We start from the raw sequence: 25,765 nt of genomic DNA on the forward strand, positions 1-25,765 counted from the left end.
AGAGAGAGAGAGAGAAAGAGAGAGAGAGAGAGAGAGAGAGAGAGTGGAAGAAAGAGGGAAGGAGCAGGAGAGTGTGTCTGGACAAAGAGTGGAAAATGGCCTGAGAGTAAAAGATAAAGAGGATAGAGAGAGAGAGAGAGAGAGAGAGAGAGACAGAGCCTATAGCCAGGAGAATGAGCATAGGGAGAGAAATAGCAGAATGGTCCATTTGATTGCAGTGAGCCAAGGCCAGGATTTGAGAAAGAGAGAGAAAGAGAGAGAAAGAGAGAGAGTGTGGAGGAATTCACTGTAGCCGCTCTCCCCAGCCAGAGGCTGACTGCACCACCATCTGTGTCTGCGAAGCGCCTGAAATTCATTAACGTCCTGCGTGCGAGCGCGCTGAAGACGGCACCACTGCCTCCACCCTGCGGAGACTGCACAATAGAGAGAGGGAGAGGGAGAGAGAGAGAGAGAGAGAGAGATGGAGGGAGAGAGAGAGAGAGAGAGGGGGGCTGCGTGGCACAGCTACAGTTGGGTCTTTGAGCCTGCCAGACGCTGGCTAAAGATGTGGCTTTGCGTGACACATCTGTGCAAAATCTCTGTCAGACACTTCCTGTCGGTTTTTATCACTGGCCCAAGGGAGGTCTCTCTTTATCCTCCCCTCTCTCCTTGGCTTTCTCCACCTTCTCCTCCCTGTCCCATGCTCCCCCTCTCTCAGTCGTTCTGTCCCGTCCTCTCCCTCTCTCTCTCTCTCTCTCTCTCTCTCCTCTGTTTCTCCCTCTTTTTCCTCCCCGCCCTTCCCCAACTTGTGCTCTGTAGGGATCTGAACTGCGAGGGGCCAGGAGAGCCTTGTCAAGCGTGCGCGCTCAGATAAGCCAGGGAATTAGAGGCAGGAGATCAGTCTTGGTGTCAGTGAAGAGTTTGCCGAGTGCACGGGGAAATGGGAACAGGCGCAAGGCCTCCCTCTCTCCCAATCCCGAAATGCTCCGATCCTAGCAGTAGCAGTTCTCATTAAACGGCTTGGCTGCAGTCGGGTTTGGGGTGCAATATGGGCTCAGACCTCCACTGAAATAAAGGACTTATATGATTAACTTCTATCACACAGCCCTAAGTCAGAGAAGACCAGGGATGTTCAGATGGCCCATTAATCTTTCTCTGCACCCGTCAAAACTCTGGGAAACACGTTGTGATCGATGAAGGCCAACTGTGCGGCGACAGTGTTGTGATACTGGCCTCGATCGAGCTGAAAAGCAGTAACACGTCCGAACCATTAAAGCATCCTCGATTGTTGCTCTGCTGGATTTCTGGTGGGCGGCACGGCCAGAAGGAGAAGCATGTTGTTTTATTTATGTGCGGAGGCCGAGCTCAGCAGCCAGACGCATCCGAAGTTTGGGGTGTGCAAGAGTCCGGTGCCGTCGGCCGGACGGAGGGCAAGAGACGGAGAGGACCGGATCATCTCCAAAGCTGGACGTGACCGAAGGCTGAGTGCCTTTTCCGGAACGAGGCAACCGCACTGCCTGTTTGTTTGAGGTCTCGGGAGGGAGGGTTTTGAGACTTTGTGATCTGGAAGTGTTGGAAACGACAAGAAAGGGTAAATCAGAGAGCCGACTTCATCGTCAGAATAGCGCACAGGGTGACTCGTGTCTGTCCTTTTTATGTAATCAGGCAGATGAGGTGCACCAGGCACTGCGTGCGTTTGATTACAGCCTTGCCTAATACCTCTTGGATGCCAATAATGGAAACGTCTCCATGAATACTCAGAGCACAAGACATGAATATGAACAACAGTGACACAAAGCAAATTACCGTTCATATTACACAGTGACAAATGCAGGAGCTTGAGAAGTCTGAAGGTACAAAACGTGAACATGACCAAACACTTACAGCTTTGATTCATAGATCATTTAGGTTTTCGGAATTTCATCTAGATTCTACTAATGTGCATGGATATATTTTAAATTTGGTTTTACCCTCAGGGTAAATGTGTAATTTCGAATACAAGGTTTCGGAGTATTGTTTAAGCATAATTCGTGCAAAGCAACAGACTCTTGCTGTTCAGATACGAAACACACACCATACACACTCGTGACGCCTACTGCACGTACACTGAAAGACATCACAGTCGACTCACCCTCCGCAGCCGTCAAAATGCAGACTCAATCGGTCTGTAACTGGTCTATGAAACCCATAATGATACTCTTGTGTGAAAGACAGAGGCGACAAGTATTGCGCTTCTTCTGTCCAATCCCCACTTCACCAGGCTCTGAGAGCAAATTAAATAGCTGTCTATCGATTGCTGGCCTCTAATGGGCCTTACCTCTCAAAAGCTGAAACATACAAAAAAAAAAAAACAGGCAATTTTACAGGCTGGTGTGGGATCGGGGGGCTCAGTCTGGCCCGGGGCGTGCCGCGGTTCGAGGAGGACCACCGCCGTGGCGGCATCGCTGAGGGAGGCCCTACCCTTTACTTCGTCTGTGAGGAGCAGACAGAGCTGGAAGTGAGGGGGGTAAACACGAGCCTGTCGTACAGGGGGAGGCTGGGAGATTTCCACACTTCAAACACATTGTGGGAAAGAGCAGATCAGCTTGCACCGCTTAATGGGAGATTGCCATATCGATGGATGTGTGTCTTTGGGCGATGTGTCTGTCAATTTACATCTAAAGCTGACAAGACAGCGGCGCTGCTAGGATATGCAGGAGATCTACAGTTCGTTGGCTACCTGCCTTTAAAATAATGGTTCGTGTTTAAAAAATCATTTTGCAGAGTAATACCATTTGTAAATAAACAATTTCATAAACCTTTGTAGAAAACTTGAATGAAATTGCAAGTGGGAAGTGCTTCTGGACTTATGATGGTTACATCTCCCACTACCTGCAATGTCTTGGATGATCAATTACATTTGAGGTAACCGGAAAACCTGGAAAGGTTCAAGTGGAAAACACTTTAATTTTTCGCCCAACCATTCCTTTATTCACTGGTTTTAACAAAAGACGCAAGGGTCCCATTGTTCTGCGATTCAGCAAGATAAACAACTGAAAAAGCCTGTGGCCAGTGGCCAATAGCAAAGCTGCAGGAGCTCCTGAAGTAAAACCCGAGCGATGGCGAGGTGCTGAGCTAAGGGAACACAGAAGTTGCGTCTGCGAGAAAAACCCGCGTGCCGCATCAAGGCGGTGTGGCAAACCAATGTGCCAAGGTACAGCTGTGAGGAAAACATAAACCTCCCCAGCATGCAGCCTGCTCCCCCAATCCTCTCCTCCAACTGCGCCCTGGCAGGGGCCCGTGCAGTGGGGTCTGCCCGCCTCTCTGCCTCTCTGCCTCTCTGCCTCCCTCTCATGCCCCTGGGAGTCCCTCCTAAGCAGGTGTTAGCTGGTTTCAGCTCCCTGAGCTAATTCAGTTTTGTTCTAGGCGTAAGTGCCAGGGCGCTGAATTATCCTGACAGCCGCAGGCTCGCGGGAATCAGATCTCTCCTTCCTTCCTCTTTCTGTTCTCCTCCTGTCCTCTCAGGTCAGTCTACCCTTTGATGGTTCCAACACACTCCCTGTGTGTTGTCAATGTACAATGCCTTCAGCTTTGGATCAGTGTAAGACAAATAAAACCAAAAGGAAGTTTTACTTATCAGGAAGGAGCCAAGCAGGACAGGGCACCTGCACTTACACCCAGATGGACCTCGATGGCCTGAAAGTATATACAACACTAATTGACTTTACATCTCTGTATCTTCGTGCTTTAGAAGCAGAACAACAGAAATGAGGCTCATGGTGGTGTGGTTTGAGCAATGCTTTTCTCTGACTGTGGCCTAAATACTCAGTGTCACCAGGTTGTTCCTCTGAGTGTTCCAATGCGTGGTGTCATGCCTACCGCTAAAACACAGAGCAGACTGAATTATTAATAAGTCACAAGTAGTGGGTGAAGTGGAGCTGTTAAGAAGCTAATTCCGTCGGTGCAGCGCGTATGCGCAAAAAAATCCCAACTAAACAAAAAGCGAAAATGAGATCTAAATGGCAGCACGACCATGAATACAGATTTCCTATTTTCCTCACAATTCAATTTGCTGACGTCAGGTGTTTTTTTGTGCTTTCATTTTATTTCCTGGCTGGCAGAGAAAACTTTATGTCACGGACTCATTTCATATCTTCTGTTTTTCATGAGAGCACCTCTGCCTGACCCCCATGTGCCTGACGGTCCACCGGTCCCTGTACGGCCACGACGTTGACTTTAACCTGTTTTAAAAAAAAGCTTCAAACCCAATCTCTATGACAGCCCCGTCAAATTACCTGTGCGTGCCATACCGTGGGACCCCATCCGGTGCCTTAAGGACACAGGCTTTTTCATTTTCTTTAGGGGAAATAACTGTTTAACTAGTGTATTGATTTCTGAGAGCAGGGGGGTTTGGGGTTTCTTTCCAGACAAAAATGGGGGTTAAGAACTGACAGGACTTCGGGGAGGCGGGTCTCAGGCGGGGTTCTTGGCAGCGGGTGCAGGCTGTTCCCGCTAAAGACCTGCCTATTGAACCCCTGCCGCCACTCCAGCGTATTGACTGATGTGTGCGGAGGGAAAACAGGCGGTCCACGGCGCCTGCCGAGTCTATGGCGTATTGACGGATGTGTGCGGAGGGAATTGCGCCCGGAGCGCTCCACAGACTTGGTATGCATCCGGCGTGCGCCAGCGCTTACAGGATCGGAGAAGTCAGCGTGGTGGTTGTTGTGTGATGGCAGTATGGCAACAGAGCAGGGTATTACGCTGACATATCACATAAGGGATAAACAAAAGTCACATTAAATTGGACTAAAATTAATGCCGCATGTGTGATTGTCGCACGATTTTTTTGCAGTCCGTTCACAATGAGGCCAAATAGGTTTGAAAATCTATTGTGTAAAAATCATATATTATGTATAGTATATGTCTGTGTGCAAAGCCCATAAAATCTGCTCATCACTGTGTTGGTTCCATCAAACATCAAATGAGATCAGTCAGTGCTCCATGTAAACAAAAATAATGAGTTCATTATACTAACAAAGCTACCCACTTCATATGAAAAGAACTCCTCTGTCAGGCAAGCAGCACTGAGTAAACACTTGTGAGCGCCACTCTGAGCTCATCTCCATGGCCTCTCCAGACCCAGACCTCTCTCCCGGCTGGCCAAAACATGTGCTCGTGGGCGTCGAGCAGTCCGTCTCGCGGTGGGAGCAAATGGAGCCCGGAGCGACAGGTGGACGGAGACAAGCGGTGCCGATCGAACCGGGTTCATGGGTGGAGAGAGCCACGTGCGTGTGGGTGGCTGTCCGTGCATCCACGTTTTAAGGCGGGGAGCAGACGCGGGACGGCTCCGCGTTAATGGGATCAGACATGGAAGAAAGGAGACGAATCTGCCGTTAATGTTTAATCCTCTTCTGCCCCAGGCCAATACCATCTGATAATCCTCTAGCTGCCTCTCTTCATCAACAAGGTGTCGGCAGGAAGCACCTCTGTAAATATTTAATTGGCTGCAGCGTGCCACTGTTAATTATGCGGGCTTTTCCCCCTTCCCCCCTTCCCCCCAAACACCATCCGTCCCTCCTGTTCCCGCTCCCTTCTCCTGACATCCCGTGCTTCCCGGTCCCTATCGTGCTTCCCTGCCGGCTACGCTCTTCCCTCCTTCTCTTCTTTCCTTCTGTTTTCCCAGCATTCCCTCTCATCTCCCCCTGATTTTTTTTCTCCTTTTCCCGACCCCAGCTCAAGGTTTGATCCAAGACTGCTCCCAACCGCTGCTCAGCTGCTCCGCCCCGGCAAGCTACCTTTCAAATGTTCCCCTTGTTTACGTGGTCGTCGAGGGCACCGAGCGACCGTGGCGTGTCTCCGGCTCTGCTCTAGTGGGCAACTCTGGGCCGGAAGCGGGTGCAATTACACACCTGCGTATGTAAAAGTCAAGAGGACACAAATCATGTCAAAGCGAAACATCCCATGGGCATCCGCGAGCAAATCAAGCCCCAGAGCTGGTTTTTTTCCCCCTTTTTTTTCAAGGTACAAAGCATGACAGGCCGGCTGGCAGCTCTGCCAGGATTGAGTGCGGCTGCCCGGACAGCGGTGGCCGGGGAGAGAAATCAGCCACACCACTGCTGTACTCTGAGATCCGGCTAAACGTGCTGAACACATGGAAGAGCTGTAGTATGATGGGAGTTACCCACAGCGCAGACAGAATATGATGCAATTTGAGACGACGAAGAAGGAGGAGGAGGAGGAAAGGAAGGAGGAGCAGAAAAACCGCAGCTTGTCTATGAGAGCTTTTCTCTGATTGAACTTTGCTGCCCATCACAGTATCAGCCAACACAAAGCTACAAGGTTCCATCGGTTAAGCTGCAGCTAGCGTGCGGTGTGCCTGAACGATGGCGTGTCTCTCTCTCTCTCTCTCTCTCTCTCTCTCTCTCTCTCTCTCTGGAACCTCAGCAGGCGCCCACGTTTCTCTCTCCTACCAGTCATCTCACATTCCTCGTGTCTCGCACTCTCTCATAGACACTCGCAGGCTGTCATTCATTCACTGGTATTCATCGCTTGCAGTCTTTCACACCCGTAAACAAACGCACAAACGCGCGCGCACGTGCGCTCACACGCACTCGCGCGCAGACACGCACTTGCACACACGTTTGCTGTTTTATAAATGGTGAAGGTTAGGGCCCATACAGCATGAGTTCCTCCAGCTGTGTTCACACCCAGTCTGTGATCCTTAGCAGAACTGGGCTCAGTCTGACAGCATACTGTGATGCACTGATTCCTACAGCAGAGTCCCTCACACACACCTGTCTAAAAGCATCACACACACACGGATTCGCTCACACACCCATCTGAACCTGTGCAAAAGCATCACCCGCACAGATTCCCTCACACACTCACCAATTACAATTAAACACATCCTAGTTTCCTTACACAGAACTCCAGTAACTCCCGCCCCACTCACTGAAGTCCAGTAGCTCTTCACTCTGTTACACACAGAGACATGTGGTTTTCTTCCACATCTGCTCTTGCCCATTCAGAAACCAAAGGGCAAGCAGTTACAGGGCTCACACTCACACAGCATCCCACAGATATTAAAACTCCCAGCAAACCCCTATACCACACCGCACAATCCCTATATCACAGCACAACCCCGATACCATAGCACGAGCCCTAGACAACACAACACAGCACTAGACCTAACAGCACAACTCCTAGACAACACAACACAGCACTAGACCTAACAGCACAACCCCAAGCCAACACAGCACAACTCTAGTCAACACAGGATAACACTAGTCACAGTAGTGGTTCAAGAGTCTCTTGTGGTCCTAGGCAAAAATTCCCTTGGCCCCCTTAGGGAATTCCTGTCTCATACTGTCATTGCAATACTTTGCACATTGCCTTTGCTATACTTTGAAGTGTGTCAGGCCTTGCGGCCCCCCATTGGCCTGAGGCCACAAGCCAGTGTGTCAGGCCTCGGGGGCCTCCCACTAGCCTGGGGCCCCAAGCAGTTGCCTGCCTTGTCTGGTGGCAAGATCCACCTCTAACTAGACCTCACGGTATTACACTAGAACACTCAGCACAACCCTAGTCAACACAGCACAATCCTAGATAACACAGCACAACCCTAGTCAACACAGCACAACCCTAGTCAACACAGCACAACCCTAGATAACACAGCACAACCCTAGATAACACAGCACAACCCTAGTCAACACAGAACAACCCTAGTCAACACAGCACAACCCTAGTCAACACAGCACAACCCTAGATAACACAGAACAACCCTAGTCAACACAGCACAACCCTAGATAACACAGCACAACCCTAGATAACACAGAACAACCCTAGTCAACACAGCACAACCCTAGATAACACAGAACAACCCTAGTCAACACAGCACAACCCTAGATAACACAGCACAACCCTAGATAACACAGAACAACCCTAGTCAACACAGCACAACCCTAGATGACACAGAACAACCCTAGTCAACACAGCACAACCCTAGACAACACAGCACAACCCTAGACAACACAGCACAACCCTAGATAACACAGCACAACCCTAGATAACACAGAACAACCCTAGTCAACACAGCACAACCCTAGATAACACAGAACAACCCTAGATAACACAGAACAACCCTAGACAACACAGAACAACCCTAGATAACACAGCACAACCCTAGACAACACAGCACAACCCTAGACAACACATCACAACCCTAGTCAACACAGAACAACCCTAGTCAACACAGCACAACCCTAGACAACACAGCACAACCCTAGACAACACATCACAACCCTAGATAACACACAACAACCCTAGACAACACAGCACAACCCTAGATAACACAGAACAACCCTAGTCAACACAGCACAACCCTAGATAACACAGAACAACCCTAGTCAACACAGAACAACCCTAGTCAACACAGCACAACCCTAGTCAACACAGCACAACCCTAGATAACACAGAACAACCCTAGTCAACACAGCACAACCCTAGTCAACACAGCACAACCCTAGTCAACACAGCACAACCCTAGATAACACAGCACAACCCTAGATAACACAGAACAACCCTAGTCAACACAGCACAACCCTAGATAACACAGAACAACCCTAGTCAACACAGCACAATCCTAGATAACACAGAACAACCCTAGTCAACACAGCACAACCCTAGATGACACAGAACAACCCTAGTCAACACAGCACAACCCTAGACAACACAGCACAACCCTAGACAACACAGCACAACCCTAGACAACACAGCACAACCCTAGATAACACAGAACAACCCTAGTCAACACAGCACAACCCTAGATAACACAGAACAACCCTAGATAACACAGAACAACCCTAGACAACACAGCACAACCCTAGATAACACAGCACAACCCTAGACAACACAGCACAACCCTAGTCAACACAGCACAACCCTAGACAACACATCACAACCCTAGTCAACACAGAACAACCCTAGTCAACACAGCACAACCCTAGACAACACAGCACAACCCTAGACAACACATCACAACCCTAGATAACACACAACAACCCTAGACAACACAGCACAACCCTAGACAACACATCACAACCCTAGATAACACAGAACAACCCTAGTCAACACAGCACAACCCTAGACAAGACAACAACACCCTAGCCAACAGACCCCCCCATCCAAGACCAAATGGTGAATTAAAAAACTAGAAATGTGAAGTGAATAACATTGATTGTCTCATTACATTGACACCTGTTGAGGTGTGGGATATATTAAGCTTCAAGTGAACATACCAAAGGTGGGTCACGGAAGGATAATCAGCTACTGCAGCACAAACCACTGAAAAGGTTAATGCAGACTATGATAGAAAGGTATCAGGACACGCAGTGCACAGCGGCCAGACCGGTCAGAGAAGAAGGTACGCCAGCGGAGGCAGTGTGGTACTCTTGGCTGAGTTCTACTAGGAAAACCTTGGGTCCTGTTATTATGTGGATGTTGCTTTGACATGTACCACCTGTCTAAACATTGTTGCGGACCATGTACAGCCTTTCGTGGTAAAGGTATTCCCTAAAGGCAGTGGCCTCTTTCAGCAGGATAATGCACCCTAACACACTGCAAAAATTGTTGCGGAATGGTTTGAGGAACATGACAGAGTTCAAGGTGTTGACTTGGCCTCCAAATTCCCCAGATCTCAGTCTGGTCGAGCATCTCTGGGAAGTGGTGGAAAAACAAGCCTGCTCCACCTTCTAGCTTACAGGTCTTAAAGGATTCACTGCTACATTTTGGTTCTACACAGGACACCTTCAGTGGTCTTGTGGAATCCGTGCCTCTACAGATCACAGCTGATTGGTGGCATGAAGGGGACTTACACAGTATTAGGCAGGTGCTCTTAATGTTATGGCTGATCAGTCTATGTAAAGTTACGGCTGATCAGTCTATGTAAAGTTACGGCTGATCAGTCTATGTAAAGTTACAACTGATCGGTCTATGTAAAGTTGCGGCTGATCAGTCTATGTAAAGTGCCAGTCAAGTTCTTTTTACTGCCGCGATCTTTATATTTAATAAGTTATGTATATGTGTTTTTGTATATGCTGTTACTTATATTAGACTGAGGTAGGTGAAGGACACTAGGCACAAAAAAAAAGTACTTAACACATAAAAAGTTGGATGATGATATATTCCCACTGAACCTCTGTGTGTTATCCAGTGAGTGTTTTCATTCCCAATTGTGTGTGAGTGTGAGTGTGTGTGTGTGTGTGTGTGTGTGTAGGCTTGACTGACATATTACATCAAGCCAGAGAGTGAAAGAGGTAGGCAGGTATTAGAATCAGTAGTGCCAATTGAGCTGTGAAAATGAGAATTGAGTAGGGAATAGGGAATAGCCCCTCTCTGTTTTATGTTGTTCCCTGTGTTGATTTGGGGCATTAGCTTATGCAAACTTCATCTATTTAGCGCGCGCGCGCGTGTGTGTGTGTGTGTGTGTGTGTGTGTGTGTGTGTGTGTGAGCATGTGGGTGTGCATCTGTGTGTATTCCACACTCCTGGTGAGTGAATGAGTGTGCAAGAGGAAGCACTGAATTGAATTAACCTCAATACTCGCCTTCCGCTGAGGCTGCACCACGCCGGCAGAACGTGGCAGCAGAAGCTGGAAACGGCGACCGCCTGCACGGACACCTTACTGCATTGGGTACCCATACACCATTCTCACTCGCAGAGAAAGGCCTGCCATAGCCGTACGTGTGTGTAAGTGTGGGGATGTGCGGGGGCGTCATGAGGCAGTATAGGTGGGGGGGTGCACAGCACCTACCACTAATGTGATTAGAGCTCCTTGGTTGAGATGCACAGGGGCACTCTCTCTCTCCTTCCACAATCCATTAAGACATCACTCCAAGGAGAGAGAAAAGAGAGACAGAAATATCTAGACACCTTTCGTATAAAAAAAAAAAAAGAAGATGAATGAGCAAACTCAAATCGGATTCTTTTTTAGAGCATTTGAGCTGTGAAGCAAGGGGGGCGTTTGAGTTGTCTTCTTTTCTGGAGCATTTGAGCTGTGAAGCAGAGGGGGGCATTTGAGCTGTCTTCTATTCTAGAGCATTTGAGCTTTGAGGTGGAGGAGAGCATTTGAGCTGTCTTCTTTTCTGGAGCATTTGAGCTGTCTTCTATTCTAGAGCATTTGAGCTTTGAGGTGGAGGAGAGCATTTGAGCTGTCTTCTTTTCTGGAGCATTTGAGCTGTCTTCTATTCTAGAGCATTTGAGCTTTGAGGTGGAGGAGAGCATTTGAGCTGTCTTCTTTTCTGGAGCTTTTGAGTTGTGAGGTGAAGGAGACATTTTAGCGCTCTCGTTGCTGGTCACTTTGATGGGTCACACATGGCAGCTCCAAGCAGGTGGTGCTCCAGTCCCCTTAGGCTCGAATCGTGGGGCTCCGGCTCCCCTCTGACACGCTGGGATTGAAAAAGCCGAGGGGAGGTGGTCAGGTGACATGCCGCGGCTCATCCCATTTTCCTGAACCACATTCGGCTCGCTGTCGTCTCGCTGGCTTCTCACGCTCTTCAGGCGTGTCTTTACTTTTCACCTCAATTGCTTCTCTTTCTTTTTCTTTTTCTGCTCTCATAAGTCTGTGTATATTAAGCCTTGCAGGCAGAACTGCCAAATATTGGCTGTGAGATATTAGGGGCAGGAGGCGTTTATGGGTGAGTCGGGAGCAGGCACTGGAGGCGGAGCCGTGTTTGTGCCACGCTGGCATTTGGGCAGCGCCCGCGTGGCCCAGAGGGGTCTGCTTCGGGGTACCATGGCTGTGCTGATACACTTGGGACTGGCTCATCCATGGAAAGCGGGGCATTGCCCCACAGCTCTGCTGATAAGGGCTGTAAGCAGTTTGATAAAAAAAAAAATGTTAAAAAAAACCACATTGTCCATCTTCATTTCAGGATGGTGTGTGTGTGTGTGTGTGTGTGTGTGTGTGTGTGTGTGTGTGTGTGCGCGCGCGCGCGCGTGCATTTCTATCAACACTTGTGAATGCAGTGTTCCTTGTGCATGTGCAACAATGCGGTACATTATTTGCAGGCCAGGGCCGCGTGAGCGTGACTGGTCGTACTCCACCCGTGTGCGTGTACCCCAGCCACAGCATCCCTCGTGTGGCCATGCCTGTCCGTTCATTTCATGCTCCGGCGGCTCCGTGTGAATCCTCTTCCCCGGGCTCATTATCGGACCCCTTCGCCGAGCACACGCTCGCATGCTGCACTCCAGACATTACTCAAACATGCGGATGGCCAGGTGCCTCCAGCGAACCCCCACTCACCCACACCCCCATGTTTGTACTTCTTACATAGTCCTGGAGGGAAATGTGCCCACGCCATGGTCTGCTGCTGAAACAACCACGTTTCTGTTCCTCACCCCTCCACTCTTTTTGTTATTTCCCTTGGCAGGGACCGGCAGCATCCATGCAGCAGAGTTCGGCCACCTGCCTGACAACATTACCGTTCTGGAAGGAGAGAGTGTCATTTTGAGGTGACTGCTTGATCTTTCTCCAGTCCTCACACACACACACACACACACACACACACACACACACACACACACCAGTCCATCTTACATCGGAATTATTGTGACTTTTCTGTCAAAAATGTAGTTATAGGTTTTAAAGTTTAATTTTACTCCGCTTAGTTTCCTGTTTGTCAGTTACCAGACAGAACTGATTTGGTTTTAGGCTTAACACCCAACAACTGAACTCCTGTAATGCCTGTCAGGTGCCATTCTGCCTAGCAGGCACATAACAGTATTCTAACTGTCATCATTCTGACTGTCACCCCTCATCCAAGAGCTCGCATTAGTATTCCAAACACACACACACACACACACACACACACTCACACACACACACACATACACAGGCGCATGCATACACACATAAACACAAACACAGAGGGAGAGAGAGTGGGGGGGAGTTTTGATTTGATATTGTAATGTGACAAAAGTCGAAGTCAACAAAAATTGGGGCACTGCTGATCTCTCAAGTTTTTCTCCCAGAGATGTGCCACTTTTTGCTCCAGTGACAGACTGGAACTCAGTACTGACATCTAGTGGAAGCATGTAAACACAAGCGCAGGCTGTGGTTGGTTATTATTGTCAAATCATAAGGCTCACCGTACAAGAATCATCAACACCAAAACACGGACGGAGAGGGCTGCAATGCAACACAATCAGATATGCGGTGACACTATTTTGTAAAAGATATTGACCCTTAACTAAAATGACAGTGGTTGGCAGTGGCCTAACGTACACGAGCGCTCACTTCCAGGTGTAAGATCGACGAGGAGGTGACCCACAAGGCCTGGCTCAACCGCTCCAACATCCTCTTCACTGGCACGGACAAGTGGTCGCTGGATTCGCGGGTGTCCCTGGTCAACAGCAACGACAGCGACTTCTCCATCCAAATCGAACGTGTGGCCGTGGCAGACGAGGGGCCGTACACGTGCAGTTTCCAGGCGCGCAACCAGCCGCGCACTGCACACGTTTACCTCATCGTCCAGGGTGATGCCCCTTTATATATTATATGCATTTGCATGTTATTACGGGAGCAGGCAGACAGGAGTTGCTATTGGGATGATGTGGGAGGGGGCACAGGAGGTGAACATCATGACTGGATATGTGCAGACAGGTGCCGAGCCGATTGTCACGTCACGGTAAGGGCAGAGTGACAGGGAGTAAATCTGAGTGGCGGAATTTATTGGTGGCCGACAGCTCTGTGATGGATGGTAGCCCCTTACTCCCTAAACATGTCAGTTATTATGTATATTGTATTTTCTGCATTGTACTTTGGTGTAACACAAGGCTGGTGTTATGAAAATGAAAAATAGTCCCTGAAACATAATTTGTCCAGCACACAGAAGTGTTTGTGTGTGTGTATGTGTGTGTGGTGCTGATGAGGTTTCTATCCCACTCCACCTCAGCAATAATTTTTTTAAGTGGTCTTAGCCGTCCTGTAGACAAGACTCTACTCAGCAAATCCATCTTTTCTGTTCTGCATGCTGGGCTGTACGGAGATGATCCTGTTTGTGTGATACTGTGCTGCCCTCAATTTTATGTCTTTATATGATATCACAGAAAAATAATTACACCCTCAAGTTACTGAGCCACTAGGAATGACCCTGCAGTGGGTCCAATTTTTTTTGCTTTATCACTAAAAGTGGCTTTTGTCTGGAGAAAAGCTGATTAGAGGAGGCAGTGGCAGGATGCCTGGCACTGCGGGTTTCTCGGCTGTCTTCATTAAAGCTCTGATGATGGGCCGTTTCAATTCGAGAGCCATCTCCTTATTTGCCTGCTGTTATGCATGAGCCTTCATGACAGGGTTTCAATACGGCCCAAGTGCTTAGACCATCGCTTCTGGAAAGGGAGGAAGGAAAGTTGGAAAGAGATGGAGAGAATGAAAGAAAGGAGGGAGAACATCGGCACTTGACTGAACGTGTTAGCATTGTTCCATTTTTTTTATTCACCAGTCCAGGGAAGCAGAGGAGGTTTCGCCCTAACTTTTCTCTCGCATGTCAACCAATTAAAAACTTTGATCTGCTCCCTTTCACAGTGCCGGCCAGGATAGTCAACATCTCTCAGGACAAGTCGGTTAATGAGGGCGACGACGTTAACTTGTTCTGCCTGGCCGTCGGGCGTCCCGAACCCACCATCACCTGGAAGGACTTCAAATGTGAGCCTGGCGCCGGAGTGTGCTGCTCGGAGGCGGGCTTCCATGGGCACCTCTTAGTCGCATCACGCCTAATTACAGCCATACCCACAACAATAACCATCCACATCTGTCAACATCATTGCTGCCACTGTCGCCAGGCCACACTAATAATCATGTTTGTCATTAAGGCGCTATTTATAACCTCCATCATCTCTGATATAAATCATATTCATTATAGGTCGTTATGATGAAGTACCTACTAAAGTCATTACCGGGTGGTGTTTTTTGTTGTTGTTGTTGTTGTTGTTGTTGTTGTTTGTTTGTTTGTTTGTTTGTTTTTGGTAAGAAATACGATTGTGTGTCAGGGTAGCCGAGTTGGAAGCAATCATTTGCAGTCATTTTTTGCGTTTGAAAGCTTGCCCTCTGGAAGCAGCTGTGGGCTGAGCTCAAGGAACATACGCAGGCACGTGGTCAGACACTCTTCCCCCAGATTGTGCAAGGGCTCAGATTTGTCTTTTTCGCATGTTTTTACGCTAAGGCAGAGATTGGAGTAAAAAAAATAACAGATGATAGGAAGTGGACCAACATGAGGAAGGAAATGAACCACATAGGTTTTGATACCCTTTTTGCTTTTTATTTTCTTTTTTTAAACTTGTCCTGGGTTGTACTTTGTTAATTCTGGAATGCACAGCAAAACAGAAATATTAAAATTCCCCTCTAGCTGCCCCTTGGCTTCTCAGCTGGTGTTCCAAAAATCCTCGCCAGTCTATTGGAGAGACTTCAGATTTTTAAATCTGATTAGACTAGACTCTGTCAAATGCATCAGCATAAATCTGTCTGCAAGTTCCACTACATAGTATCCAACGTTATACATATCAACACACACTGGGACTAAAAAAAAAAAAATCTAATTAGCATCAGTACTTCCTGTGCGCATCAATCAATCTCTAGAGTGTACAAGATAATTTAATTACTTGTCCATCTGTTTCACTAGATGTCTCGTTTCCAGTTTGTTTCTGTTCTGCTGATTCCACTTTGTAACAGTTAATTTCTAGTGTGATGCCATTAACCGGTGCACCTCTCAATTTGGAGGGCTGAGGGGTGCCCACAGGCTAATCCCTCGTAGTGTTTAGCATGAAGTCCATGCTAGCTGCTTGTCTGTCCTCTGCACAGACTTAGTTATCCTGGCCCGGAGCAGGCTGGATGGGTGGAGTGTCTGCGCCGAGGGCCTCGGTCTGCTGCACACCTCCTGCACGTCGGCCCACTCAGCACTTTCAGCTACGCCCAACACCTCCCGCCCCACCACCGCTAGCGGACGGATGGGGAGGGGTGGCCAAAAGAGAGTGAGCGCGAGAGGGATGTGGAGAGAGGGAGGGAGAGAGAGAGAGGGAGAGGGAGAGAGAGAGGGAGGGAGATGGAGAGAGAGAGTGAGAGAAGGTGGGAGGTGGGAAGAGAAGGAGGTGGGGAGAGAGGGAGGGAGGGAGAGAGAGAGGGAGGGAGGGAGAGAGAGAGGGAGAGAAGCAGGGCCGCATTGTTATTCCAGAGGAGTGGCTGCAGCTCAGGCAATGGCTGCCGGCACAGCAGTGAGGCGAGAGGAGCCAATGCACACACCCAGAGACGCAGAGAACCATCTGGACCTGCAAACCTGAACCCGCAGGGCTCCAGACAGCCTGATTCGACCACTGTCCATCATCCAGCGCCCCTCCCCGCCACACACGCACACACACCTCCCCTCAGCCCCACCCAATAACAGAGTCCTGCTGTTAGGCACACCCGCCACCTTCCACCTGTCAGCCAGGTGTCCCAGGTGTCCCGCCCACCCGATCTGAGATGCAACGCTTTATCAGTCATCGACGGCCTCGTAGTCTTTCAGATCTGCCGCTACATCCCACGTGTGATGGGGGGGGGGGGGGGGGGGGAGGCAATCCTCACAAACAACACGCGCTTGTCAGAGATAAGTATCGTGGGTTGTAGGCAGCAGCGGCTCTGTCCATCAGTGGTCTCATACACAGCGCCCACTATTAACAGAGACACGCACTCACAGAAACACGACACCTTTTATCCATAAACACTTCACATTTGTCATTCAGGGAACAGAGCAAATCTCTCAAGATGTCATTAATACAGAGTGTCTGCAAGGAGTGCACGATTTACTGGTTAAATATCCCTCTAAAAAAGCTTTAAGTTAAAACTTATAATAGAGCATAAACGGTTCTATCTCCCGCTCTGTATGAGGGAAGGTGTATCGACCCATTACTGTAGCAGGAGCCGACTTCAGTCTGTATGGCTGTTAGAGGGGCTGCGAAGCATTGCGTGCTATTTTATCAGTCAAAAGGAAGTGCATGTCGGCTGTGCCAAAATAGAAGAGGAAAATAGAAAAGAAGGTTGAGATGTGCTTAGCAGGTGTCAGACTCTCCCTCTCACATTCTCGTCTCCCCGCGCCTTTTCCTTCTCCTTTCTTATAACCATCATTGAAAAAATAATAAATTGTCGCTCAAGTGAGAATGACTGTGGTCTTACGTAGATCCATCGTCGATATTATTATTATTTTTTTAATTTGGTCTCACCCTGCGGCTCCGCACACTGGAAGAAATGACGGGGTTTGGGAGCGGCGCTGTATATTTAATAACTTAATGGAATGAGTGAATAACCGCGCCGCAGTTGAACCCCGGCGAGTCCTGGCGATGGCTGTGGCTGCAGCCGCAAATAATCGGCTCCAGCTCAGCGGCTGTGCTAATAATCCTCCGGTATAATCTTCAATTAGAGCCGCCGCGGACAGAAGAATCCCGTTCCCTCGCGGAGCTTTGCGAATTGATACGCGCGCCGCCTGCAGTGGACGGGCGCACGAGTTTGTCGAGCGCAGGTGTAAAGCAAAGCAAATTTTAAGTGGATTTTGTGATTAAAGCAGTTTTTCCCCCCTATCGTGTACCCCAGCCACGCTTAGGCGTCTCGTTAAAAGAGAGCGTGGTAACGCATGTAGGCAGACGCTTCAACAAAGCGGACAGCTGAATAAAGCAGACAACAAAACGTTAATACCACTGTAGGAGAGCCCCTGTCGTGGCTGTTCCCCGCTCCCATCGGAGCTACGGGGACAAGCCGAACCACAAAGAATCAACTTTGTAATAGTCAGCCGTGATTTAAAACAGAGTTCTTCACCTCTGGACTTCAGGTCCAATTTATGGTCCTAGATTGTGATAAATACGTCATGAAACACAGCTTCCATGGTGCAGGTACTACAGATTTCCCATTCAAGACTGAAATTGGAATTGAGGTCCAGAGTTTAAGACTGTTTTGAAAGTTTCAAAGTTCCCTGTGATATCTATCCAAGGACAGACTATAATCACCAAAGTGAGGACAGTCTGGTTTAGTGTAGTATTTTAAAACATTTTTATAATTCGTTTTTTGGCCCTTTTTTTTGGGTTTTTTTTGTTACAGTCAAAAAGTGAAAATTAAACATTCATGCTGAACACAGTCTAACTGTTTGAATCCAAATTCCTAGTTTGGCCCGACAAAGATTCAATAAACAATGTTTGACTGAACATGCAGGCAGTGTCGAAAACCAGCAGCCACTAATTACAATGGGATGTTAATAGTATTAGCAGTTGTATTACTCTACAGCTTCTACACATTTTCAATATTAACAACAGGAGTGAGTTTGGTGCAGTCATTGTTTTTAACATCTTCCTGAGTGAGTGCATTGAGGGTGACCCCTGAGCGCCGTGTCTGTCCTCATCACTGCGCTGGCCCACAGATGGCCGCATGTACGAGGGCGAATTCCTGGACATCACGGAAATCAAGCGGCATCAGGCCGAGGAATTTGAGTGCATCACCAACAACGGTGTGGCTCCACCAGATACACGCCGTGTCAAGGTCACAGTTAACTGTGAGTCTGGTCACACACACACACACACACACACACACACACACACACACACACACACACACACACCAGCATTTTAATTAGGGTCTGTTTTCTGTTGTCTGCATGAAGGGATGGCCTCTTTTAGGCTTGTTTTCTGCAAGCCCTAAAAGCATGTGAACACCTATTGCTACAACTGTGATAGCTGAGAACTCCTGTTTATGTGTTAGAATAGGGTCCATTGATCTAAAATCTGTCAAGGAAAAATTACTCGTGAAAAATTCTCTCATGAAAAATACTCTCCTTTGAATATTACTCCTCGCACTTGTTTTAGTTATATCTAAAAAACTGTTCATTTCTCTGTGGTGTAGCCTAGTGATGAAATCAAGTGTAAATCCTGAGAAACAGGGATGTGGGATCCTCTGCTAATCTTCTAACCGCCCTCTTCCTGCAGATCCGCCCGTAATCACAGACGTGAAGAACATGCCGGCTCAGCTGGGGAAGACGGCCATCTTGCGCTGCGAAGCCATGGCGGTGCCCACTGCAGCCTTCGAGTGGTTCCGTGACGACCGCAGGTAACCATCCCCGCTTCCTGGTTGAGTGCGTTTATGCGCTGCATCCTGGTTTGGAATGTTGACCCTGTCCTTACTGCGCCACGTCTGCTCCGACATGCGCACTGATTATTGATGCTGTCCTTGGCAGGCCTGTGGAGAGCGACAACACCCTGAAGATTAAAAACGAGAAGACACGCTCCCTGCTTCTCTTCACCAATGTCACGGAAAAGCACTTCGGCAACTACACCTGCTTCGCCTCTAACCGCCTAGGGGCCTCCAACGCCAGCATGCTGCTCTTCAGTGAGTATATGTTAGCCCGCCGGTCCAGCAGTCGTACTTCAGAAATCCACAAAGCCGCAGTGTCAAGAGCGCACAAATACCCTGGGGGAACAAATGCCCTAGTAGGCCAGAGTGGTTGGGGGGCTCTTCTGCTCACCAAGGCTTGCGTGGCCTACTCTGGCCTTCTAGGGTGTTTGTTCCCCGAGACACAGGCACGTGCAAGCCTAATATCACTTCTAACGCTCAAGCACCTTTCGCGTCACGTGAAACGTGAAATGGTCTCTCCTTTTTTTTGTCCTGCATCATTAATCATTCCTTCTTTATGCTTTTCCCCCCTTTTTTTTCCTTACCCGGCTCAGTGCCTCCGTGTCTGGCTGCATTCCTTTCACCCGTTTATTTCCCTCTATCCCTCCATCCTCTGGGCCATTATTCCATCTCCTTCATTTATCGTGCCCCCATTCCCACCCTGTTCGTTCCTGCCATCATTTCTCCCCCTCTGTCTCTCCCTTTCTTCCCTTTTCCCCCCTTTCTCCCTGTCTTCCGCTCTTTCTCTGTGTCTCGTTCTGTTTCTCACATCACCGTCTTCGGTGAGTGATTTCATCTGCTGCCCAACCCTTCTCCCCCCTGCCTTTCTGCCCGCCGCAACACTGCACATCACCGTTGTGAGTCCTCCATCTCTGTGTCTCTCTCCCTCTCTCTCTTGGTCTCTCTCTCGGTCTCTCTCTCGGTCTCTGTTTCTCTCTCTCCTATCATCTTCATCAGTTTCACCTCGACAAGTCACTTGCTGCCAGTCTCATACATCTTTTTGCTGACTCGTGCTGGTGCCTCCACCCGCTGCCCCTTATCTCCTCATCAGCGCCCCTTCTCCCTTTATTTCCTCCACCTCATTTTTAAGGAAATAGTGACCAGAGTCTCCCCCCTGCCTTCGCCGCGCTTGGACAACAGCTAGACCAAAGGCGTTAATATTTCCCGGACAGTCCGATGATTTAATCTAGCTGAATCATTATCTGTGCAGCTTTCTAACGCTTGGGTCCACTGACCATTCATTCACTGTCTGTCTCAGTGGTTTGCAGGCATAGTCCCTGTAGGCTGCACAGACTGCACGTTTTCTTGCGTTTGACCTGGTCTGGACCACTCCCAGCCCCCTCCCCCCACCACTCTCTGTCTCACAAAGAGATCTGACAGTTGCCTGCTGAGTTGCATCGTGTACGTCACAATGAGCAAAACCACAAAAGAGCAGGGACGTATGTACCAGCAGGGTGGGCGGGATGGTAGCTCTGTGCCTTCCTCGGCTGACGCGTGGTCTGCTCTCACCCACAGGACCTGGGGCGGTGTATGGCAGAGGGGCCTCGCTCAGCGCCTGCCTGTCGGGACTCGGCTTCTGGCTCGGCTTGTCCGTCTCCTTCCTCGTGAAGGTCTAAAACTCCACCGCCCCGGAAAGGAGTCTTTAATTACGAACCCATCACTGTGAGCAAAGCGAATTATGCATTAACCCAGGAGCCATCGCTACATCACATAATCACGCCCCGTCCCCCGTCTGGTCTCCGCTCCTTAGCCCTCATCCGCCCTCATCACGCCACTCCTCGTCCTCCCCAGCCACCGCCTCTCCCCCCCTTCTCGTCCAGAGGAGGTTCTCCTCTTTTGCAACGTACCTAGCTGTCAGGTGATGACAAAACGGCATCGATGCTACGAACGCAGACACACGCGAGGCTGCGGTGTGTGGTGGCTGGAAACGCGTCCTCCTCCTTCCTGTGTCCCGTGTCCGTGCGCGCAGGGCATGCTGTTTGATATGGTCTCGTGTTTGTGAACGCTGTAAAACGTTATGGTGTGTTGTAAGGAGGGTGATGATGACAACGGCGACGAAGATCCGGTAACTCTCTAATAAGCTGTCTGAGGCTGTTCACCAGCAGGCCAGCTGGCCTCCACCTCTCTACTTCCAGCCCAGCGATCGGAGCGTGCAGCGGTGCGTTCTGGCACGGCTGCCATGAATGATGTCAAAAACTCACCCTTCTTTCCTGTGCTAAGAATCAGCTGTGTGTGGGGAGGAGGTGCCAACGTCTTCTCCCCTCCTTTTGCATTCGCTGGAGGTCATGACCCCGGGCAAAGCATGTGACCCAAGTCCAGCCTTCCAGTCCTACTGTCTCCTTCCAGATGCATTACCAAGGTCGACACCCTTTCACCTCCAGTGTAAATATATATGCAGTAGAGACCATCCCGTACTTCCAGCGTCTGGCACACACACACAAAAAAAAGAGAAATGGAACACCCCTCCCCCTAAAAAAAAAAAAAAGACATTACCCATCTGCCTCTCTGTTTCAGTCTTTTTGGCTTGGAGGTAATGTTTCTGGTGTCTCCTGCCCTGAAGCAGTTGCTCACTCTTCCTTGTCGCTTGTTGATAGCATGTACTGGTTAGAGATGTTCCTGTTGTGATCTTCATCCAAGTTCAACCTCTCCTTCCTCCTCTCTAGCCCCTGCACTGTGTACATTTAATCTGCAAAACGTACTGCTAACTACTCTTTTGGTGTTAATAATGATGAAGACAATGATGACAATGTTAATAAGTATTCAAATAGATATGATGATGATAAATACATGTGAGAAAAAAAAACAAAACAGAGCCATGTGTGCGAAAATATTTTGTACTTTGCTCTGGTAAAACACATTCATTGAACAAAAAGTTGAGTTTTTAAAAGTGTTGTGCTCTATTTTGCCATGACAAGCTTTTTAAAAACGGAAGTGAATTGACAGAGTTAACTCACTCACAAAGGAAGAAGCAATCGATGAAATGTAACATAATTTTTTTAAGGCTCTGTACTGTATTGGGTGTACCGATATTTCATCCAGTCATTATGATGTTACCTTCGTAAACCTGTCTTGACGACATGACCAAAAACTCCCACGCCATTAGAAATCGTGAGCACCCCCTTACACCTGATCCCCCCTCCAAATTCCCACCTGTTTTGAGAGGGCACTAGATTAGTGGGAAATAGAGACGTAATTAGCTAACCGAGCGCTTCTCGCTTAGCAAAGGGACTGGCACTTTCTCTGTATCCCTCCATCTGGTGAGGGACAGGGCTCATAAATCAAGCTCAATCCAGACACTGACAGCATCCTTCTTCAAGGACAGCGGTGTCTCGGCGTGCCCAATCTCAGACCCCATGCGGACTAATTAGCCGCCGCTTAACAGCGCATGGCGGAGATGCTGCAGCCATGCACGGCGCGGCGCATCACTCGAAGCGTCAGCTGCTGCGCACGCACATGCCTGTGAGCAAACTCTCACACTGCCCCTGCACGAAAGCATGCGGGATAACCCAACCGTTCAGTCGCACCCCTTAGTGCTGTAAATAGCATGATACAACGCTGTCGCTGCCCAGTGTGTGTTGACTAATTTTATTTAAAACAGCAATAACCCCAAACTAAAACATGTTAGAAGTATTGCAAAATTGCAAAAACATGCAATTGGAATAATCTGTTAAGTGTACTGAACGGAATGCTATTAGTCTTCACTAATCCAGAAAGTGCTGTGAGTTTAAATGCCGTGATGTGCATGTGATGTGTGTGTTTTATCTTAAAGAGATAAGATAAAGATAGGATAAAGGCCCGAGATCTTGATGCGCTCTGTCACAAACCTGCACCTGAGATCTGACTGTACTGTTCAGTCTTGGACGATATCCAGGCCTGTATGTGTATATGTACCTGTGCAACTTTGAGTTCTCTCTATCTCTCTATTTCTCTCTCTCTCTCTCTCTCTCTCTCTCTCTGTACTTGTGTGTGTCCCCATCAATCTATTTATCTGTCTATCTTATCTTTCTGTCTTTGATGTACAAATCTGAATTATTGTATAGCCACAAAAAACACACACCCACACTTGCATGTACCCCAACTTTAAGACTGTGTCCAGAAAACCTTGTATGGGTTCGATATTTGAAGCACAAAAACAGACCCCCACGGTCACCAGTGCTAGTGTCCTGTATCACATTGTCTCTCTGTCCACATTCTCCTTCATCATCATACCATTCATATAAAGCTCATGCCAGACGTCTCTGTGCAGATTTTTTTTCCCCTCAAGAACAACTAAACAAAAAAAAGATAACAACTATGTCACGTCTCTCAGTGTGGGTAAAAAAAAGCATGTAAATGTTTGTTATGGGTGGAGTTTTAAAACATATAAATATATACATATGTGTGTGGGATGGAGAATTATAAAGATTGTTATTTTGATGGGTAAAGTGGGCATTGTAGTGCTACAAATTGAGAGTTACTAAACACTAAGGACAGATTTGATTTGACTTCCCCTGTGGAGATGAATAATGAGGGGGATGGTGAGAGGAATTCTCATGAGCTGGAGGTCTGGTTTGGAGTGGGGGGGGGGGGGGGAGAGGTGCTGGACTCCCCCCAGTATGGATGTGTGTTAGGGGGCTGGCGCTAGGAACTAGCCCTGTCTGGCTGGGCATCTTGGGTGAGATGGGCCGACACTGACCAGACGATAAACCCCCCTGTGTACGAAGGCCGTGAACTGAAGGCAGTGGACGCCAGGTGGGCTGCATCGTTTAGAAAGGCAGATTGTGTGCTTGCTGGGCAGCGCACGTTGCCTTGTCCGGTTGCTAGTGTCGACACAAATTAAAAAGGCAGCCAATGGGAATGCACCACCCCACCCCCACCACAAGCTTAATCCAGCAATGAGTCAGTGAGCCTGTGGCATCAGTTCACACTTCCGGCCAGCAGGAGGCAGTGGCATGCACTGCTCTTTCATTAGCCATCTGGCTGTTCTTTGTAAATAGCAGATTCATTTGTTTCACTCTTTTGGTCCTGATTTATTTTCATATAGTACTAAGCAGAAACTATTAAAAACTTTGCATGTAAGCAGGAAAGCCACTGTGTATGATACGGTATCTTGCTAGTTGTGATATCACATTTTTTTTAAATTTACTTTTAATCAAGTCCTCACCATCTTGTATACCAGATACATGAGCTGGTGAAACAGCTGAGTGGATTATGTTTATTACATTTTTACCAAATTCCAGATCTTCAAAAAGTTCGAAGCAACAGTTCATATTTGTGAGACTGAATTGAATAATGCCTTAAATTTGGACTGTAATTGTTAAGAGAAGGACCATATTTAGGACATTAGGAGTAGAAGCTTTTAAACCCATCTAGGAAACAAAACCCAGTTAGGCTTAGTTTAAAATAGCTTTGTATGATATACTTATTGATTTCACCATAATATATGGACACTTTTTTGTTGTAATAATGTTGCATTTGTATGGTTTACATGGAATTACAGAGAACTATGTATTTACCTATTATTACATTTACTTATTTAATAATTTAATAATAATTTAATTTTTTTTTAAAGTGATTTACTTTTTGGAAAATGTCAGTGCCTATCGATACTGTGTATCTTGAGGTGTATCTTGAGGTCTTGTAGATTGGAAATATAACCTTAAAAAAGACAGAAAAAAGTAATGAGTACATTTGGAGACCAGATCGGAAAAGGCCCAGCTCATTAGTTCATAGCGTATTAGCCATAATCCATCATTCACAGTGGCCCAGGTTCAGAGTACTGGCACAGCACAGCGTTTTCTGCAGGAATCAGGTTATTTGTGGCAACACTGGGAAGATGATTCATTTAAAGTAGTCTCTGATTCGGACCGATGGAAAAATACATTAAGAATTTTCAAAGACATATAGATAGATAGATAGATAGATAGATAGATAGATAGATGGATAGATAGATAGATAGATAGATACATAGATACATACATACATACATACATACATACATACTTACATATATACATACATACATACATACATACATACTTACATTCACAATGATTGTTGTCCAATTGTTGTAAATAAAACATGTGTTTTACTTTCTCTTCTTGAAAAATGGTGTTTGCTGGTCATGAGATGCTGCATCAAATCTTTCACTAATTACCCGAGTCCAGTGCACCTGAGTTTATGTGTACGTTTATTAAATGAGATTCCGCACCAGCAGAGGAGACACATCAGAGCCCCCTAGGTTCCACTTAAATCGGGGGAGCTCTCCTGCTGTGCGCAAGCAAGCGCCCGCTCCCAGCCTCTCTCCGAATGTCATGAGCGTGTGCTGCTCACCCGCTGAAATTTCCATCTAAGCTGTCACTCAAGCAGGGAAGCAGAGGCTGCGGCTGCACGCTTTGGCAGTGAGGTGTTTGTTTGGACTGCACGCTATGGCCGCCAGTATAGACGAGCTGGCAGCAGTGCCAGTAGCCACAGTGCGCTCTGACACCAGTAGCCACAGTGCGCTCTGACACCAGTAGCCACAGTGCGCTCTGACACCAGTAGCCACAGTGCGCTCTGACACCAGTAGCCACAGTGCGCTCTGACACCAGTAGCCACAGTGCGCTCTGACACTTGTGGGACTGGTATTTGCGGGTTAATTGGGATGAATCAGTCA

The 25,765-nt window shown here is 48.0% G+C and overlaps 1 protein-coding gene across 2 annotated transcripts in view; it reads left to right on the forward strand.

Annotated features, from left to right (window-relative positions):
- The window catches only part of iglon5 (IgLON family member 5), an 83,334-nt gene extending 59,970 nt beyond the window's left edge, over positions 1–23,364 (forward strand). For both annotated transcript variants that reach the window (XM_027027655.2, XM_035526337.1), the window contains exons 2-8: positions 12,383–12,464; positions 13,255–13,487; positions 14,536–14,655; positions 18,386–18,517; positions 18,948–19,068; positions 19,196–19,347; positions 20,647–23,364. In XM_027027655.2, coding sequence (XP_026883456.1) covers positions 12,383–12,464; positions 13,255–13,487; positions 14,536–14,655; positions 18,386–18,517; positions 18,948–19,068; positions 19,196–19,347; positions 20,647–20,747 — 941 coding nt within the window. In that variant the 3' untranslated portion in view covers positions 20,748–23,364. The remainder of the gene's footprint in view (positions 1–12,382; positions 12,465–13,254; positions 13,488–14,535; positions 14,656–18,385; positions 18,518–18,947; positions 19,069–19,195; positions 19,348–20,646) is intronic.
- Positions 23,365–25,765: the final 2,401 nt, after the last annotated feature.

Source organism: Electrophorus electricus, chromosome 5 (assembly GCF_013358815.1).
Source record: "Electrophorus electricus isolate fEleEle1 chromosome 5, fEleEle1.pri, whole genome shotgun sequence".
In the NCBI taxonomy this organism is placed as follows: Eukaryota; Metazoa; Chordata; class Actinopteri; order Gymnotiformes; family Gymnotidae; genus Electrophorus; species Electrophorus electricus.